Here is an 18,220-nt window from a genome sequence, read left to right as displayed (position 1 = left end):
CTGTTAAAGATACATGAGCCCTGTCCTCCTTTCCGTATGGTCACAATATGGTTATATTGTGCTCAACAAAAAGAGGGTGGAAGCACTTCTGTTATCTCTCAAAATGTATCATCTCTATAAACAAAAAGAGGTTCACTCCAATTCAGACACAACTTTCTGCCCAGCCCCACTTCCTACAGTCTGCCCTTTGAATAGCGAGATGTGGTTTGCCCATGTTCTTCTCAGTTGGTTTTCCATAACACCCTGAAATGGTGAGGAGCGACTTCTGAGGTGGTCTTCCAGCACCTAAAAGCCATACAAGACTCCATACAATCCAACCTCCTACATCTACATAGCTTATGTCTCGATTTACTGCTGCTTGTACATAATCAGTCTCACATCTGTGGGTATGAAATCTGGAGGATGTAGGAGTGGTAACAGAAGGGAATCTAGCAAATCCACCTTGCAGTCAAGGTAACATTGGGGTGTGTGTGTGTGTGTGTGTGGCCTGATTATATCCCCGTCTACACTTCAGTGCAGACTTCCTCAACCTGGCACCCTCCAGATGCTTTGGAATTCAACTCCCAACAGCCCCAGCCAATGTTCAGGAATGCTGGGAATTGTAATCCAAAACATTTGGAGGGTGCCAGATTGGGGGGTGCTGCTTTAGTGTTGCAATGGTCATCTAGAATGAATGAGGCTGCATCCTTAATTACTCCCCAGAATATCACCATATACATGAAGGTAAGATCTAAGTGAGATTTAATTTTATTTATTTATTTTTGCATTTATATCCCGCCTGTCTTCTTCCAAGGAACCCAAGGCGGTGTAAATTATCCTCCTCCTCCTCTCCATTTTTATCCATCTGAACAATGATAAATGCCCCCAGACAATCTCCATTTCCAATTCTAAGACTATATGATCTCTGAATTTATCTGGTACATAGAGGCATAAATGCTAATTGGGCACTATGTGAAACAGGGGTGGTGAATCTCTTTCAGCCAGAGGGCCAAATCAATTTTGGAGAAGTTAATCGGGCTGGATTCCAGTGGTGGGTGGAATGAAGGCAAAGGGGTGGGGGCAAAAATACAAAAAATACCAGCATATTTTAGATTAAATCTCTTCCAGCTAGTAACTAAGCCTTAAGAGAGGCATTTCAACCTTTTAGAAAGGGGGGAAAACATCAAAAATGCTGGGAAACCACCAAAGACTGGTGCTGAGAGGAAAGTGAGTAGAGGAAGGGATCATGGCCATCTAGGGAACCCAAGCAGGCCAGATTGGACTCTAAGAGGGCCGGTTCGGTTGCCCACCCTTGATGTAGAATATCAGGAATCCAACACCACCTACGAGTCCCAGACCAGAGCCAATATCCAGAGCAACCCAGGTTGACCTCATCGAGGGAGCCAGAGCAAACTGCTCCCAGGGGATGCAAGGAAGTTATTTATGCCAGACACCTCAATGGAAGGACACCTTAGTCTCTAGCACAGGGGCAACCTGGTGCTTTCCAAGTGTTTTTGAGTACAACTCCCATCAGTGGTCCAATGCCTCTGGAGGGCCCCAGGTTGTCTAGCCAACCTGAGCGTGAGGTGAGGGAATGACACTCCTTCTAAGACAGAAACATCGATCGTAAGCACAAACCAGGGGTAGTTGGGGGGGGGGTGGACTGGGGGAATCGGATGCATGTTTTACCCTGACATACAATTTCTATGAGTTACCTGACTGCTGGTTTTCTGGCCTGGACTGCTACCTTGATGCCACCTGCATGTGATCGCCTTGGGCAAATCAATCCACACTAGTGGTAGATTTACGGTGAAAAGGTGGGAAGGAGAAGGACCTTAATGAAACCCACAAGCTCCACCCATTGATTCTCACCCACTGCCCCCTTCAGTAGCCTTCTAAAAACAGTTCTTTATGGGGCAACCACAGAAGAGATGTAGGCCCTGTAATTTGAACACTGACCTATACGATGCAAGGAGGAACACCCCTGCATAGGGCAGGGGAATCAAACCTCTTTCAGACCGACGGCCAAATTCAATTTTCAGAGCAGGTTTCAGGGGCTGTATTTCAGTGGGGAGCAGGGTCAAAATCCCCCCAATACCAGCATGTTTCATCTTAAAGCTTTGACTGCTAGTAAATAAGCCTTAGGAGAGGCATTTCAATCTTTGAGAAAAGGGAAAGATCTGGGCCAAAGCTGGAAAACAACCAACCCATCAGCACTTAGGGGAGAGGAGGCGGGGCCAGGGGAAGAGGGTGTGACTAATGTTACACCAGAAGAGCAGAGATCCCCCTTTGAAGCCACGTCCTCAGCTTGACCCATCTGCATGCCAGGCCTTCACCGCTGTTTAAGTTTTGTGCTCATCTGCCCACTTCTCCCAGCTCCCCTTGCAGCCTGCCACCCCTTCCCCATTCCTGACCTGGGGGAGAGCAATGTTGAGCTGGCGCTGCAGGGACTCTTTCTCGTGGCCCAGTTCACGCAGGCGGAGCTGTGAGGTGGCCAGGCTCTCCTGCGTGTCCCGCAAGGTCTCCAGCAGCCGCTCGCGCTCATTCAGCATGTTGACCATGAGCTGCTCGAAGTTGGCGTCGTCGGACCCGTAGGCCGAGCCACGACGGTTGTCCTCGTTGATGGTCGGCATCACTTCGCACATCATCATGCCAAGAGGAGTGGGGAGGGGCGCCCGGGGGGCTCCTCAGGAAGGAACAGAATTGGATCCTGCAGTTGGAAAAAAAAGAGAGAGAGAGAGAGAGAGAGAGAGAGTGTGATTCTTCAAACGCTACAGAACTGAGAAGCTTGAATCAAAGGGAGGGGAAAGCAGAACATGTTCCTTTCAAGAAGTCATGAGAGCACCTGCTTCACATGTAGAAAGCCCTAGCTTCAATCCCTGGCACCTCCTGTTGAAAAGACTGGATAGCAACAGTTGGGAAAGGCCTCCGCCTGAGATCCTGGAGCAGCCTTCCCCAACTAGACGCCATCCAGATGCTCTGGACTACAACTCCCATCAGCCCCAGCCAGGATGGCTAATGGTCAGGGATTAAGACTGCTGCAGCCCAAAACATCTGGAAGACACTAGGCTGTGGGAACACTGGGGAGCTGCTACCAGTCAGAAAACACAATACTGGGCTAGATGGAGAAATAGTGCAGCTTGCTATGACAGGGAAGGTAAGCACCCCAGAACTCCGTGTGTGAAGTAGGATCTCCGAGTTTTGTCGGAAGAGCAGAGTAGCCTAAAGGCAGAGGGCTGAAAACTGTGAGTCTGGACCCACCAGACTATCAAGCAGTGAGATGTGGCAAGAATATACGGCGAACTCTGGCTGCTGCATTCTCCAGCACAGAAGCACTGCCCTTGGGAAGAGAGCTTCAGAGCCACAAGCCCTGGAACTGGCCAATCAGATGACACGCATGTTCTTGCTAATTTATTACAAGTAGAGATAAGGGGTTCAGAAGTGTTACTGTAGGAACGACTGCATTCTTGTCACCGCCTCCCAAGCAAAAAAGCCTTGGTTCCACAATAGTGCTGGGCTGGCTGGGAAGGAAGGTGGAGGAAGAAGAGATGAAGGAAGAGAGGTTGAGATTAACTTTGTGGGCGGACAGGGAGAGCAAGCATAGTCACGGGGTAGGCATGAGGTTCAGCCGGTTGGAGAACTGGAGCTGCCAGAAACCAATCCAGCCCCACCCTATCCTTGAGTTCCCTCCCCATGTTGGGGCAACTAGCTCCTTAGGGTAACACCCTCTCTGTTGCCTCAAAGTAGGGTCAATGGCCAATTTAGTCTGACACCTGTGCCAAAACAACACCTGGCTTTGGTCCTCCTTTCTGAAGAAAGTAACAGGCAATGCCCTATGCTGCCCCCTATTCACCCTCCACAGACAGTGTGGCTATATAATCTATGACCACAGACCTGTGGGGGTCTAGAATAATATTGCAGCACAGTCACAACAGGCATCACCGGATGACCTTGGCCGACATTAAAATCCCAGTCACACTTTCCCAATCTGTAAAATGGACGAAACATTTACTTATTTTATTATTGCATTTATATCCTGCCTTCCCACCCCCTCCACCCCCAAGGAACCCAAGGCGGCTTATATTAGCATCCTCTCCATTTTATCCTCACAACAACCCTGTGAAGTAGGTTAGGGTGAGAGTCAATGATGGGCCCAACATCACCCAGTGAGCTTCATGGCCAACTGGGGACTCCTGAATCCACATCCAGCACTCTAACCACTATGCCACACTGGCATTTGTATAGCCCTTTTCTGAATGTTCAAAACACTAGACATCATACATTATAGAAGCCTGTGGCCTTCCTCATAGTCCAGAGTGTGGCCAATGAGATGAGGAAAGGGCAATGGGGGTTCGCATGTTCAAAATACTACATTTAAAATACACAACTGCACTGAGTTATGAACAATGCATGCATGTTTACTCAGTATCAGGCAGATGGTTTCCATGCTGCACTTGATTCAGCATTAATTTTGCTCCAACATGCTAGATACTGTACAGAACATCGAAAAAGCATGTTCTGCATTCAGGGAACTTATGTTCTACATCGCAGGTTGGAGGGTTGACAAGTTGTGTGGAGTGGGAAGCAACCAGATACAATAGTGGAGGGCAGGTAAAGTGAGAATGGGAATTGCTGAAGATCACAGGGGTCTAGGAGGGAACTGAAGGAGACAGAAGGCCTCTAGTTCAGCCATCCACAAACTGGTACCCTCCAGATGTCTTGGACCGTAACTCCCATCATCCTTGACAACTAGCCATGTAGGTTGGTACTGATGGGAGTTGAAGTCCAAAATATCTGAAGGGCGCCAGGTTGGGGAAGACTGCTTTAAAATTGTCCTGTTCTCAGTGGAGGCAAAACAGGCCCCTGTGATGATGTGGGCAGTTGCCAAGAGCAGTGTAACTTATCCTTGATCCGACCCAGCTCAAGTGTGTGCTATTTAACACAGTACTGATCAGCAATCCTTGGAATCGGGCCCTTTGTAAAGCGCTAGGTGCATAGCATGTATTAGTACATAATATATAGATTATGTAACAATAGTGATATCAGGGCAGTTTTCCCCTACCTGGTACTCTCCAGGTGTGTTGAACACATTCACCAGCTTGGTCAATGGGGATGATGGGAGTTGTAATTCAACACATCTGGAGGGCACCGGGTTGGGGAAGATTCTGGGTGTGGTGAATATGGCCTGGCTTGCTGCCATAAAGTTCAACACACCTACTTCTTACCTATCCCTATTTCCATTCTCTACCAATGCAGGAGGGAAGAAGGGAGGAGAAAATACAGTCACCCACATCTTTCTAACCCTCTCCCTCTGTCCCACAGATCACTATTGCCTACACTTCTGCCTGTCACTAATTTGCACTCCAGACAGAGAAGCTAACTTGGTGTAGGCAGCAGCAGCAGCAGCAGTTCTTTGAATAAATTGTAGCCACCATCTCTGCTCACTCCAAACAAAGTCTATGTCCTAAAATGCTACACCGGTTTAGTCAATTTGCACATTTTGCCCTCCACCACTGCTGCCCCTCTGTTGCCTTGTCACTCCTGCCTCTTTACCTTCCGCCAGGCTGTGGCCTGTGCCAGGAACTGCCTTTGTACGCCAAGCCTTCCTCAAAACACTGTTTCTTCCACAAAATCACACCTGGACAGAGGGCTCATCTACACCAAGCAGGATATTCCACTATGAAAGTGGTATGAAAGCGGTATATAAAAGGCAGGAGCCACACTACTGCTTTCTAGCGGTATGGAAGTGCACTGACAACTGTTGGGGCTCATTGACACATACCATATACCACTTTCATACCACTTTCATAGTGTTATACCCTGCTTGGTGTAGATGTGTCAATGGGCCGCAACAGTTGTCAGTGCACTTCAATACTGCTATAAAGCAGTAGTGTGGCTCCTGCCTTTTACATACCGCTTTCATAGTGGAATATCCTGCTTGGTGTAGATGAGCCCCAACTGTGACATACCATTTCTTTGATATCTCTTCCTCCCACTCTCTGCAGGAAATCCTTGGTTCAAATTTTACCTCAGCCATGGACTTGCTAGATAACCTCAGACAAGGCCTCATGGTTGTTTGTAAGCAGGCAGAGCTCCAGTTAGATAGATAGATACACACACACACACACACACCATAGGGGGAAGGATTTCCCAGATTTCTCTTGCAAGCACATGTGTGCAGACACTGAAATGCTTTATCAAAATGTAATCTTTGGCCTCTTTGACCCCTTCAATTTTTGTACATGTGTCACAGACCAAAATAATAATAATAATAATAATAATAATAATAATAATAATAATAATAATGCAGTTGTTCCAGGAGGAGTAAAGCAGACCCCTGTGTTTGTCAGCTTGCAGAACCCTGTGTTTTCACAGCTTAGGCCCGGCTTTTAACTGCGCCCCTTGCTTGGAAGTCCAGTCTGTATTGTGCACTGAAAGCTCAGCAATGGGAGGCCCTGAAGTGAAATGTCAGCTAGTACCTTTCAGGGCTCATCTACACCAAGTGGGATATTGCACTATGAAAGCGGTATATAAAAGGCAGGAGCCACACCAAGCAGGATATAGCAGTATGAAAGCGGTCTATGGTATGTGTCAATGGGCCTCAACAGTTGTCAGTGCACTTCAATACTGCTACCGTATAAAGAAGTAGTGTGGCTCCTGCCTTTTATATACCGCTTTCATACTGCAATATCCTGCTTGGTGTAGATGAGCCCACAAACCTAAAAGAGGGGGAAAGGCATGTAGAGAGCATCCCATGGTCCTGTAGATTGATAGTTACTTTAGAATCATAGAATAGTAGAGTTGGAAGGGGCCTACAAGTCCATCGAGTCCAACCCCCTGCTGAATGCAGGAATCCACCCTACAGCATCCCTGACAGATGGTTGTCCAGCTGCCTCTTGAAGGCCTCTAGTGTGGGAGAGCCCACAACCTCCCTAGGTAACTGGTTTCATTGTCGTACTGCTCTAACAGTCAGGAAATTTTTCCTGATGTCCAGCTGGAATCTGACTTCCTGTAACTTAAGCCCGTTATTCCGTGTCCTGCACTCTGGGAGGATCGAGAAGAGATCCTGGCCCTCCTCTGTGTGACAACCTTTTAAGTATTTGAAGAGTGCTATCCTGTCTCCCCTCAATCTTCTCTTCGCCAGGCTAAACATGCCCAGTTCTTTCAGTCTCTTTTTACAGGGCTTTGTTTCCAGACCCCTGAGCTTTCCCCAATCTGGTGCCCTCCAGACGTTTTGGACTTCAACTCCCATCAGTCCCAGCCAGCATAGCCAATAGTCAGGAATTTTGGAAGTTGTGTCCAAAACATCTGGATAGCACCCAGTTGGGGAAGGCTGTTTTAAGGCTTGGGGCTGACTCCTCACCCTTCACTGTCTTCTCATGTGGTCCTTGAGAAAACACAGGGAATAGTGGCTGTGTTCATACTTTATTTATTTATTACATTTCTATACTGCCCAATAGCCAGAGCTCTCTGGGCGGTTCACATACAAAATAAGCCAGGATTCTGGAGAACCCTGTCTTATTAAACAAGTTGATCTTGCTTGGCTGCTCCCATTAGCAGGACCAACTAAACAAAGTTGGAATTGTTTCTTTACCTTGGTCGGATCTGTACCTTGAGTCAAATTATCACAATACCATCATGGTAACACTGGCCTAATCTACACCAAGCAGGATATTGCACTATGAAAGCGGTATATAAAAGGCAGGAGCCACACTACTGCTTTAAAGCGGTACTGAAGTGCACTGACAACTGTTGGGGCCCATTGACACATACCATATCCAGCTTTCATACACATACTATATCCTGCTTGGTGTGGCTCCTGCCTTTTATATAACACTTTCATAGCGCTATATCCTGCTTGGTGTAGATTAGGACACTACATCCCTCGTCCACACTTAAACATCATAGGCCACACATTTGTTGTGGTATTTTGGATAATGTGGAATAAAAATAATGCTATGAAAGGAGTAGATAGAATGTGTAATGTGCCCAACAGTTATCAGTGCAGTTCAATACCACTATAAAGCAGTAGTGTAGATCCTGCCCTTGTCATTCTCAAACAAGCCAGGGTTTCTAAAACTTGGTTTGTGATCCTGGTTTGTGAGGGGAGTAACAAACTGGATGCTTGGGTCAAATGACATGCTAAACGAACTGTTCCTAGTTTGTTTATCCAACTGCATTAGTGGGAGGAGCCAAGCAGGAGTTAATGGCCTTAGCTAGAGCTACCTTTTATTCCACAACAGAGGGAAGATCCCGCAATGTGATTATCGCGAGATCCCTTCTCCGTTTACACGTGAGGTGCGACGACCTCAGGAGGAGAGGCGTCACACCTGCCATTTTTTTTTTTAAAGCAACAGGAACACACAAGCGCCAAAAGGTACATTGTTGTTGTTTTTTAAAAAATTCCCTGCTCCTCCCACCCTCAGGAGCGCTGCGCCCTGTCCGTGGCTCCTGACTCCATGCGAGGAATCGCGGGGAGCCGGGTCAACCCGGGACAACAGGCCACAGGTTCCACGGTCTCGGGCTCAGTCCAGGAACGCGGGAAAACCGGGCCCAAAGTGTAGGGCTCTCTATCCCAGGGCAAGGGAGGGATGATCCCTCCCTGATCCTGGGATCCCCTGTGCTTCATGTGGATGCACAGGGACAATCCCGGGGTTCGCCCTGGGATAAAGCCCCGTCTAGCTAAGGCCAACGAGCTGCATGCACCACCATCCAACTTGCTCATGATAAGCCAGGATTCTCTGGAATTTGCCTTATTGTTCTGTGTGAACGCAGCCATCTTTTCACTCATTCGCTTTCACAAGCACCCACTGAGGGCACTCCTCTTGTGGACAAAATGCTTCCCTCTTCTCCTCCCCCACTGCAAATTGATGGAAACAAAGCAAGTTATCTGTTTAAGGCAGTGTTCTGAGGCTCTGTTCGGAGCACTCCAACCTCCAAGCGATAAGAGGATAGCAACCACAGAGAGGACCTTTTTGCAGGTGGCAACCCAACTGTGCAATTCCCTTCCCTAGAACATCTACTTGTACCAAATTTGTTATTTCTTTGGTGGGGTGGGGTTAAGATTATTTTATTTTCCTGGTCTTTTATCAGTTTTTGTTGTTGTTGGTTTCCTTTTTGCTGTTATTTTAAATCACATTTTCCATTTGCTTGTTTGTTTGTTAGTTTTATTGTTAGTGACATGATGATTGAAAGCTGCCCTGTACCCTTAGGAAAAAAACCTAGAAAGGCGGGATTAAAAAAAATGGTAAATATATAAATAAAGATGTGTGCCCCAATTCATACCAAGATCCACACAGGCACTTAAATACAAAACCTTCTGGCATTTCACAGCCTCCAAAAATACCCTATTATTCCATTTCAGTCCTCCCCATAGGATTAGGAAAGTTTTGCTAATGTGCAACCCAAGTCTACTTCCCTAGAATTTAAAGTCACACTCTTAAACCCATGATCTCCAATAAGTCCTCCATCCACACAGAGTAACTCAAATTTTACACACATGTCGCCAAATAAGTTAAGAATTATATCCCTGCAGTGGTGGATAAGGATTTGTTTTCATCTCTTCCCGAACAAGATTAACACAGGCACAGATATATTTTTTTTTTAAAAAAAAGAGGAGTATTGGGGAATCAACAGAGCCTGCCCCAAACGTTTTGCTGCCTGAGGCAACAGACAAGATGGCATTTCCACGCCCTTAGCCCCCATTCAATGTACAAAAGATGACAATTTCAACATTGGTGACAGGACAACATCTTCCACTACACCTGAGGGAAGCTGGGTAACTTAGGGGGCACAGAGCAGGCCTACATGCCACATACAGCTCTATCCATTCCACGTCCCTCAGGCAATTGCTGCCTGAGGTGGCCACCTCACTCTGATTCATAGTAGAGCTGGTCCTGGGAATCAAGCCTGGCTAGAAGCTGCACCCCATGACCTAAAGGCCCTTCCCATAAACCTTAGATGCTGGGAAGTCCCTCAGTGTGGTGAGGGAAAGATATTCCGTATGCAGAGGAACATCTCCCTTCCAGCCAGCCTGAAGGTGCAGGATGACACTTTGGCTCCAGGAATATTCAACCCTGGCTTCTCAAACAACTTCTAGAGCACACCACATGCAGGCCCAGCACTTCTTTTGGTCTAGCTTTCAGTTGGAGATGTTCTGTTTTCCTGGCATAACAAGGCGAACAGATTGTATTCCATATTCCTATAGAAGTGCTTGAAAAAGGTGCTACCACGCCTTGGGGAAAGGACATACTTTTGAGTGGATCAAAGAGAACCCTGTCTCCTATTTTCAAGGCAAAACCCCTGTCACTGGTAACAAGTACTGAAGCTATGTCTCAAATAAAGGCCTATGTTTAGAGATAAAGCCATGCAAGTCAGCACACATGGGGGTCTCTAACGTGCTGCTTGCGAACGCCAATGTGCCATCTCTCTCTCTCTTTCAGTGCCCGTCAGACTTCCTGCCCTCTCCATTTTTATTTTATTTCTTAAGATTTGGGAGGCTGGCATGTTACAAAATAAAGGTCTGGCCTCCAGCATCCTCTTTATTTGGGTTCAAAAGAGAGGTTTTATGTTTTGCGCTAGACACCACCTCTGCCTTGTATTTAGGTTCTTCCTTTTCTTTTATTCTCGTCAGTTAAGGGAAATAAGTGTCTTGTCATCAGCCATGCACACCACGTCAACCATTTTATGAAAAGGTAAGCCCAGCCCCCCATGTCAGCCATTTTGTGAGAGCACCCAAGACACTCCCCCAAAATTCCAAATGTACTCACTGGCCCCCAAAAGGCTGGGCACCCATGGGATATGCCAAAGGTGGGCAACTTGCAGCTATAGGGCTGCACGTGGCCCTCTGCATGTGATACTCAGACCTCTGGCAAGGACAACCTGCCCCTTTCCTGGCAGCCCCCTGCATGGGAAGGGAGAGAGAGAGAGAAAGTGGCTAGCAAAAAGAGAAATGGGCTGACCCACTCACTTTTGGCTCTGCCCACTGACATATGGCCTCCAATATTTTGCCCACGAAGAAATGTGGCCGTCAACTGAAAAGGGGTTGCACGGTACATGCGTTTCTTGGTGGGCCATGCATCCCCTTCCTTCCCCCAAGTCACACAAACTGAAGCAAAGAGCCCACCAAACAGGGGCAGTGATTGCAGAGGACACACAGACTCTTTCACGCTGAAAAAAATAGGTTCCAAGGCTTATGGAAGCCCACTCATGCACCGTCAATCTTACGCCTTCAAAAAACACTAAAAACCCCATGTAGCAGCTGGTCATGGAAATACTAAGGCACAGCAGAGGTATAAATGAAATGGTTAGGCTTGTGGAACCATTGAATACAAGCACTGGATTGTTTTGCTCTTTTGCGCACGCCACAGACTAGCAGCCAATAACTCCAGCACATGAATTTACACACCTTTCTGCACACGAGAAGTAGAGAGAGACTGAGGAATTCATGCACAGAGTTATGGATATTGAGAATGATGTGAGAAAGACACCATGACTTGAATGTTCAATTTTCTCTTTTCTCAGCAGACTCACACATAGATAGAGCACGCAATGGAGCAGTCTTCCACAATCTTGCGCCCTCCAGATGTGTTGGACCACAACTCCCATAACCCATGAAAGCTGGGGATGATGAGAGTTTCAATCCAAAACATCTGGAGGTGGTTGGATTGTGGAAGGCTGCCCTAGAACCAAAACCATACACACTCATACCAAAGGTTTAAGTATGCTATGTAGACACACCAAACAGGTTCAGAATCCAGCTTGAGGCAAAATGTAGACATTCTGATTGTCTCCCACTCTTTTTTTACACCTGCAAGTTTCTAACATTCATGACTACAGAGTCTAGTGAAGACTCAGAAACTAGGAGAAGGAAAGGCTATCTAGTTGGGCCATTCACACATAGCGCCCACACAACAATAACACCCTTCCTTTCTACTTGTCATCCAACTCCATGCTGTCAAATATTCTAGGTTATTTGAAGAGACTCCTATCCTATGGAAGCAAAATTGGCTGTGAGTGGGTAAAATTAGTCTAAGTTATGTTAATTTAACATAGCAGTATAGCAACTGTTTATAAATTTATTCTGAATGAAGAACTTGCTTGTCTTTGGAACAGACTATAGAATATCATTGACACTGCACAAATTTAGGTGATTGTACATGCCTTTGCATGCTGCTAGGATTGGGACATGAGTGATGATGCTCAAAATGTGCATGTGCAATGGTGCTGATTTCTGCTTGCATACACATGGACATCTTCTCACACCACAGCTGAGGATGAATATACAGCACAGTCACATGGCAGTTTAAAGCACCTTGCAAACCTGTGGGCAATATTCACACTTGTTTGTCTACAACTAGCAAAGGTGTCCAGATGTATGCAAGCAAAAGTCAGCACCATCCCACATGTGCAGCATGAGCAATACTATGTGCACCAACCATGGTATATGATACATAAGATTTCATGCTTCGACTGAGATATGCAAATAAGCAAACATAACTACAACTACATGTTGGTGCAAGTAAAACCACATATGTGCATATCAGTGTCTCCTAGAGGCAGAGTCTGTACATGTGCTGCAACCTCTATGTAGCACAGGTGTGTTCACATAGCGGATACTTTCCCCACACAACACACATCTGGAACACATTTTCCGCTGCAATTTTTCATGAAAAGAACTTGTAACACGGGCATACCTGCTCTAGCTGTTTATACTTTTGCACCTTCCAACATTTCTACACACACAACACATGTTGTCACAGTTGTCTACACTAACATATCATCTTTGACATTTTTGCATGTGGCCAAGCACATTTACTGTTTGCATGTGTGAGGGAACTAACATTCATGTCCATACATGCACACCCAAACATGTGTGCAATGTGACAGTGTCTCCATACCACAATGAATAGGCAGACAATCATATATAAGCAGGAATCTGTGTCAATGAGCACATATTATCTCTGGTCCACAAAAGTGGTGAATAAAGCACTTTTAACTGCTTGTGCAAAGGTGTTTCACATCCACAGCTTATATGAGTGCACCTGTGAAACACTGATGGTGCATGTACTTTGCTCCCTCCACATACACATCTTGTTTTTACACGCTTATATCTGGACTACAAATAAAGGTTTATCAAATATGACTGATGCACTTGGGAGTGGGGAGGTGGGAAACAGACCAACAGTAAACCCAACACCAACTCCTCCAGCAGACAGCCACAGTTCAGTTTTAACAGAATAGATGCATGAAGATGGAAAGTGTAGCTCTGGAAATCTATAAGAGGACTTTTAATCTACATATAAAGAACTCTCCACCTTTTGATGCATACTAGCAGGTAGTTTGGCTTTGACACAACACCCTAATATATTGTGCTATCAAGGAATATACGTACCCACCCCCACGGGCTTCCTTTTCTATATATCACAGTCCGGGTTTTCTCAATCTGATGCCCTCAGGATGTTTTTGGACTTCAGCTCCCATAAGCCCCAGGCAGCATTGTTAATGCTTAGGGAGATATAATCAGAAACATCTGGAGGGCACCAGTTGGGGAAGGCTGTCATTCTTCAGTGGAACTACTGCCAAATCTTTTGCAGAGGGGTCTTGGCAGAAGCAGATGATCTGAGAGGCAGGATGACTGGGATGGCAGATGCCTGGAGGTGGAGGGTAAGGGGTTTCCAGGTAGACATCCCAGAGAAAGGGAGTGTACATGTAAAGGGGATCCTTTACATGCAGGGATTTGGAAGATGAAAATACATGCAGACGAAGAAAATGAGCTAAAAGGTTGACTCAATAAAAATGGAGAGGAGGAGAATAACAAACTACTCGGACTGCCTAGTGGAGGGTAATGGGGAGAAATCAGAGCTGGTGAAAGACCCATCGGAGTGGGTGGAACTATGCTAAGCTGGGGAGAAAAGGCTGCTTCAAAAGAGATGGGGTGGCCAGGCAGTAGGGATCTAGGTCCTCCAGAGAAATAAGAGCGGCAAGGGATCCAGCCATGGACCAATGGATAAAGCCAGCAGAACAGGCAAGAGGGATGGAATTACGGATTTGAGCCAGACAGGGATTGTGGGTAGAAAATCAAATGAGATAGAATGGGTAGAGAGAGAAATAAGATGGGCCCTGCTGGTTCAGACCAAAGGCCTGTCTAGGGCCTCATCTATGCCAAGCAGGATATTGCACTATGAAAGCGGTATCTAAAAGGCAGGAGCCACACCAAGCAGGACATAGTGGTATGAAAGTGGTATATGGTATGTGTCAATGGGCCCCAACAGTTGTCAGTGCACTTCAATACCACTATAAAGCAGTAGTGTGGCTCCTGCCTTTTTATATACCGCTTTCATACCACTTTCATAGTGGAATATCCTGCTTGGTATAGATGAGGCCAAGTTCAGCATTCTGTTCGCAGAGTGGCCAACCAGATGCCCTGATGGGAAACCATAAGCAGGACATGAGCGCAACGGCACCCTGGGGGAACTGGGTTCCAGAGGCATACTACTCCAGATACTGCATGCAATGTATAGTCATTGCGATTAGTAACCACCGATAGCCTTAATTTTGGTGGACATGAGGTGGGCCATAGGGTGGAACCCTAATGTCAAAGAGCAGTGAAGTTGCCTAGAGCAGCCTTCCTCAACCTGGAGCGCTCCAGATGTGTTGGACTGCACCTCCCAGAATGCCCAGGGAGTTGTAGTCCAACACATCTGGAGCACCCCAGGTTGAGGAAGGCTGGCCTAGAGATTCAGTGTAGCTGAATGGAGGTGAAAGTAGAGATATGCTGGGAGATGGAGGGACAATGGAGGGTAGGGAGGGACAATGTGGAAATACAGCAGAGCTTAGGGCGAAGTAGTGTTTGGGGGATCTTGGGGGCACAGCTGTGATGAAGGCGGAAAGGGCTGTGTGCTCTAAGATTGCGGGGGAGAACACAGTACAAAAAGTATGCCAGAGAATCAATGAAGTTAGGGCAACCTACCACAGCCTGGTGTCTTCCAGATGTTTTGGACTACAACTCCCAGCATTTGGACTACAACCTCCCAGCATTTAGACTACAACCTAGGGCAACCTACCACAGCCTGGTGTCTTCCAGATGTTTTGGACTACAACTCCCAGCATTTGGACTACAACCTCCCAGCATTTAGACTACAACCTAGGGCAACCTACCACAGCCTGGTGTCTTCCAGATGTTTTGGACTACAACTCCCAGCATTTGGACTACAACCTCCCAGCATTTAGACTACAACCTAGGGCAACCTACCACAGCCTGGTGCCTTCCAGATGTTTTGGGCTACAACTCCAAGCATTTGGACCACAACTCCCAGCTGGCTGGCGCTGATGGGAGCTGAAATCCAAAACTGGACTAGCATTTGCTGGATGTGGGGGCATGCAAGGCTCAAAGGGGAACTGGGGACAGCTGAGCAGAGCACAAGCAAGGATGGTCAGAGGAACTGGTAAGGGAAAGAAATGGAAACATTGACAGGCAGCAGGCAGGCGGGAGGGCCTTTAGAAAGGGGATTTGTTCTTTGGGGCCTGGGATATATGGGTCTGAAAGAGGACTAGGTTTGGAAATAGAACAAGGAAGGAGGAAGAAAAGGCCCCTGGAGAAGGCAAGGTGATACACAGAAGGGCCCTTGGAGAGGTACTTGCATGAGACAGACGAGTGGGGCGCAAGACATCTGTTAGTGGGGTTCCATAGGGATGCTAAGGGCTAGTGGCAGGACCCTCTCCCCTTCTCTCACCTCTGTGGCAGCATGCCAGGCATTGGGGTCTGGGCAGGTCAGCACCAGCACTCTGGAGCCTACAAGGCCTGGGTGGGTGGGGAGACAGAGGGGATTGGAAGGTGGGTCAGAGTTGGGCGGAGGAGGTTTAGAAGGTTCCAGGAGGAAGGAAGCCGAGAGCAGGTTGCAGGCTTTTTCTTTCTTTCTTTTTTTGGAGGGGGGGTGACTCGGGGAAGGCAGGGGGCGGCAGACTGCGTGGTTGGTGTTTCAGGGATAAAGAACAGACAGGGCGAGATCTCGTGGGAAGGCTCCAGGCTGCACGGGGAGACGGGATCGGGTGGAGGAGTTGAGTTGAAAGGAGCGTGTCGGAGCACCGGAGTGGCTGGGGGAGGGGGAGGAGAAGCGGTGGGATCTGGGCGGCGGCGGGTGGGGTGTTCGCGGTGAAGAGCGGTGCGGAGCGCATGGGGAAGGTGTGGGCTCCAAGCGACGAGAGGTGGGCGCTGGGAGAGCCGAGAGCCGGGCAGCAGTGCAATGCGAGAACCGGAGACTTGGGGATGCGAGAGCCAGAGGTGCATTGGGGAAAGGCCGGCGGAGAGAGAGGGAGGGAGGGAGGGAGGGATGCGGAGCTGGGGGGGAACTGCTGGGCGATTTTGGACAGCGCCACGGCGGGAGGAAGACGGAGCCAAGGCTGCAGGCGGACCTCGGGGAGAGGTGGCCCTGGGGAGACGAGCCACCCTGGAGAGGGGCCTCGGGGGGAGCGCCTGCCACGGGGAGCGCCGCGGAGTAGACGGGGGCTTCCAAGCCCGGTTCTTACCTGCCTTTGCAGCAGGCGGGGGAGGCGGCGCTGCTGCTCCTGCTGGTGGTGCTGATGCAGGAGGGATGCAGGAGGGAGCCTGGATGCTGCTGATGCCTGGCCCCCTCCCCCGGTCTTCAGGGATGATTCCCGTCCCCCAGGGGGACCCCGCTCCCCAGTCCCGGCATCCCTCCCTCCCGGCCGGCCGGTCGGCCACCGCCTGGCGCCCCCCCTCCAGCCCGCCCAGGCAGATCTAGAGAGCGAAAGGAGGAGAAAATCCCGCCCCTTCGCTCGGCGCAAAGCTTGGGCGCGCCTGCCCCTTTAAGAGATGCCTGACTGACACGCGTCCTGTCCAACGAGCGCTTGGCATGATCCGGGGCAGCCCCTTAGGCACCGCCCACGCGTGGAGAAGGGAGGGGACGCCGGACTGCGAGTGGCAAGGAGGCCAAGCCAATGAGTGGAAGGGCTGGTGGGCGGAGGGGGGCTATGGGAAGCCAATGGGGGAAGCCGGTGGGCGGGGCTGAGTTTAAGGATGATGTCATCCGGTGGTTCTTTAGGGGGGGAAAGGAGGGGGGAAGGAAGAGGAGGAGGAGAAGAAGAAAAAAATCAGATGCATCACAGGTAAAAACAGGGGGTTAGCGGGGGGAGTAACAAAAATGCACGGAATTCATGCAGCGGCCCAAGAAAACGTCCTAACCCATGTTTAATAATCTAAGGAAACGCCACAGTCCGGTGAAAAGAATGAGACTTTGCACCAAGGGCGGAAAAATGCACCAAATGCGTGCAAAGCGAGAGGGAGATCGAGAAATGCACTGATTCATGCCGTTCAGAGCGGATCTCTGTCTATGCATGTACCACCTGGAAATACACCTGAACCTGAAAAAAATGCAGCAATCCAGCGGAGAGCACCTGCCACGACCCCTTCTCCCGAGATGCATAACTCCACACGGAAGGATCGGTCCGTGGGCTACCGAGGAGTGGATCAATCTAGGGAAATGCACCAGTCCATGCGACAGGGAGAGAAATTAATCAAGTCACCCACTCCAAGGAGATGCACCGGTCCATTTTACTCATGGGGGGAAAGAGCCATACATATACCTCAAGAGAACCCAAAGGGGGGGGGGGGTGACACACCAAACCACGTGCACACCAATTCGTGCAAGGTAGTAATATATATATATATATATATATATATATATATTCAATCCATTAAAAAAAATGTGCCAGTCAACCGGCTTGGAGAAATGCATCCATTGAACATCCTGGAAAAATGTGCATTCAATAGCTTGGGAAAACTCATCTGTTTAAGAGAGGAACATGAAACAATGCACTGGCAAGGTAAGGTGGACATTGCTGGTACCATGGATGAAATGTGCTAGCTTAGGGAATCCAGTCATAAAGATGTGGAAATATATCAAGGGATGCAGTAGGGGAAGGTGCAAAAATCAATGCATGAAGCCAAAGAACTGCACATCGATGCAACGCGGAAGGCCATCTAGGGAGGGAACGGCAAACCATGCATCATTAAGGGCCTTTCCAGATGGCAAGGGAGGGGGGAGAGCAAATAACACATTTTATTCTTGGCGCTATATAAGTGCCAGCTCTGAATCAACATTAGCCGAGTGCTATTTTGTCCCCATGTAAATGCATTAGAGGAGCATCGGGCTAAGCCTTTCTGATGCTGTCTTTAAAAATGAGACAGGTGTGCACTTCCTTGCTAGAGGAGCAAAGAGGA

General features: G+C 48.2%; 1 protein-coding gene across 12 annotated transcripts in view; it reads right to left on the bottom strand.

Moving 5' to 3' along the window:
* The window catches only part of PPFIA3 (PTPRF interacting protein alpha 3), a 140,274-nt gene extending 123,564 nt beyond the window's left edge, over positions 1-16,710 (bottom strand). For 11 of the 12 annotated variants that reach the window (XM_063137750.1, XM_063137757.1, XM_063137762.1 and 8 more), the window contains exons 1-2: positions 16,507-16,710; positions 2,394-2,689 (exon numbers count right to left, since the gene is read on the bottom strand). In XM_063137750.1, the coding sequence (XP_062993820.1) occupies positions 2,394-2,630 (237 nt within the window). In that variant the 5' untranslated portion in view covers positions 2,631-2,689; positions 16,507-16,710. Of the gene's footprint in view, positions 1-2,393; positions 2,690-15,232; positions 15,253-16,506 lie in introns of those variants that run through there. The other variant, XM_063137751.1, reaches the window with a different exon arrangement.
* Between the last annotated feature and the right edge of the window lie 1,510 nt (positions 16,711-18,220).

This window comes from Elgaria multicarinata, chromosome 11, assembly GCF_023053635.1.
Source record: "Elgaria multicarinata webbii isolate HBS135686 ecotype San Diego chromosome 11, rElgMul1.1.pri, whole genome shotgun sequence".
Lineage (NCBI taxonomy): Eukaryota > Metazoa > Chordata > Lepidosauria > Squamata > Anguidae > Elgaria > Elgaria multicarinata.
The sequence above is the reverse complement of the archived record's forward strand: the minus strand, read 5'-3'. Positions and strand labels throughout refer to the sequence as shown.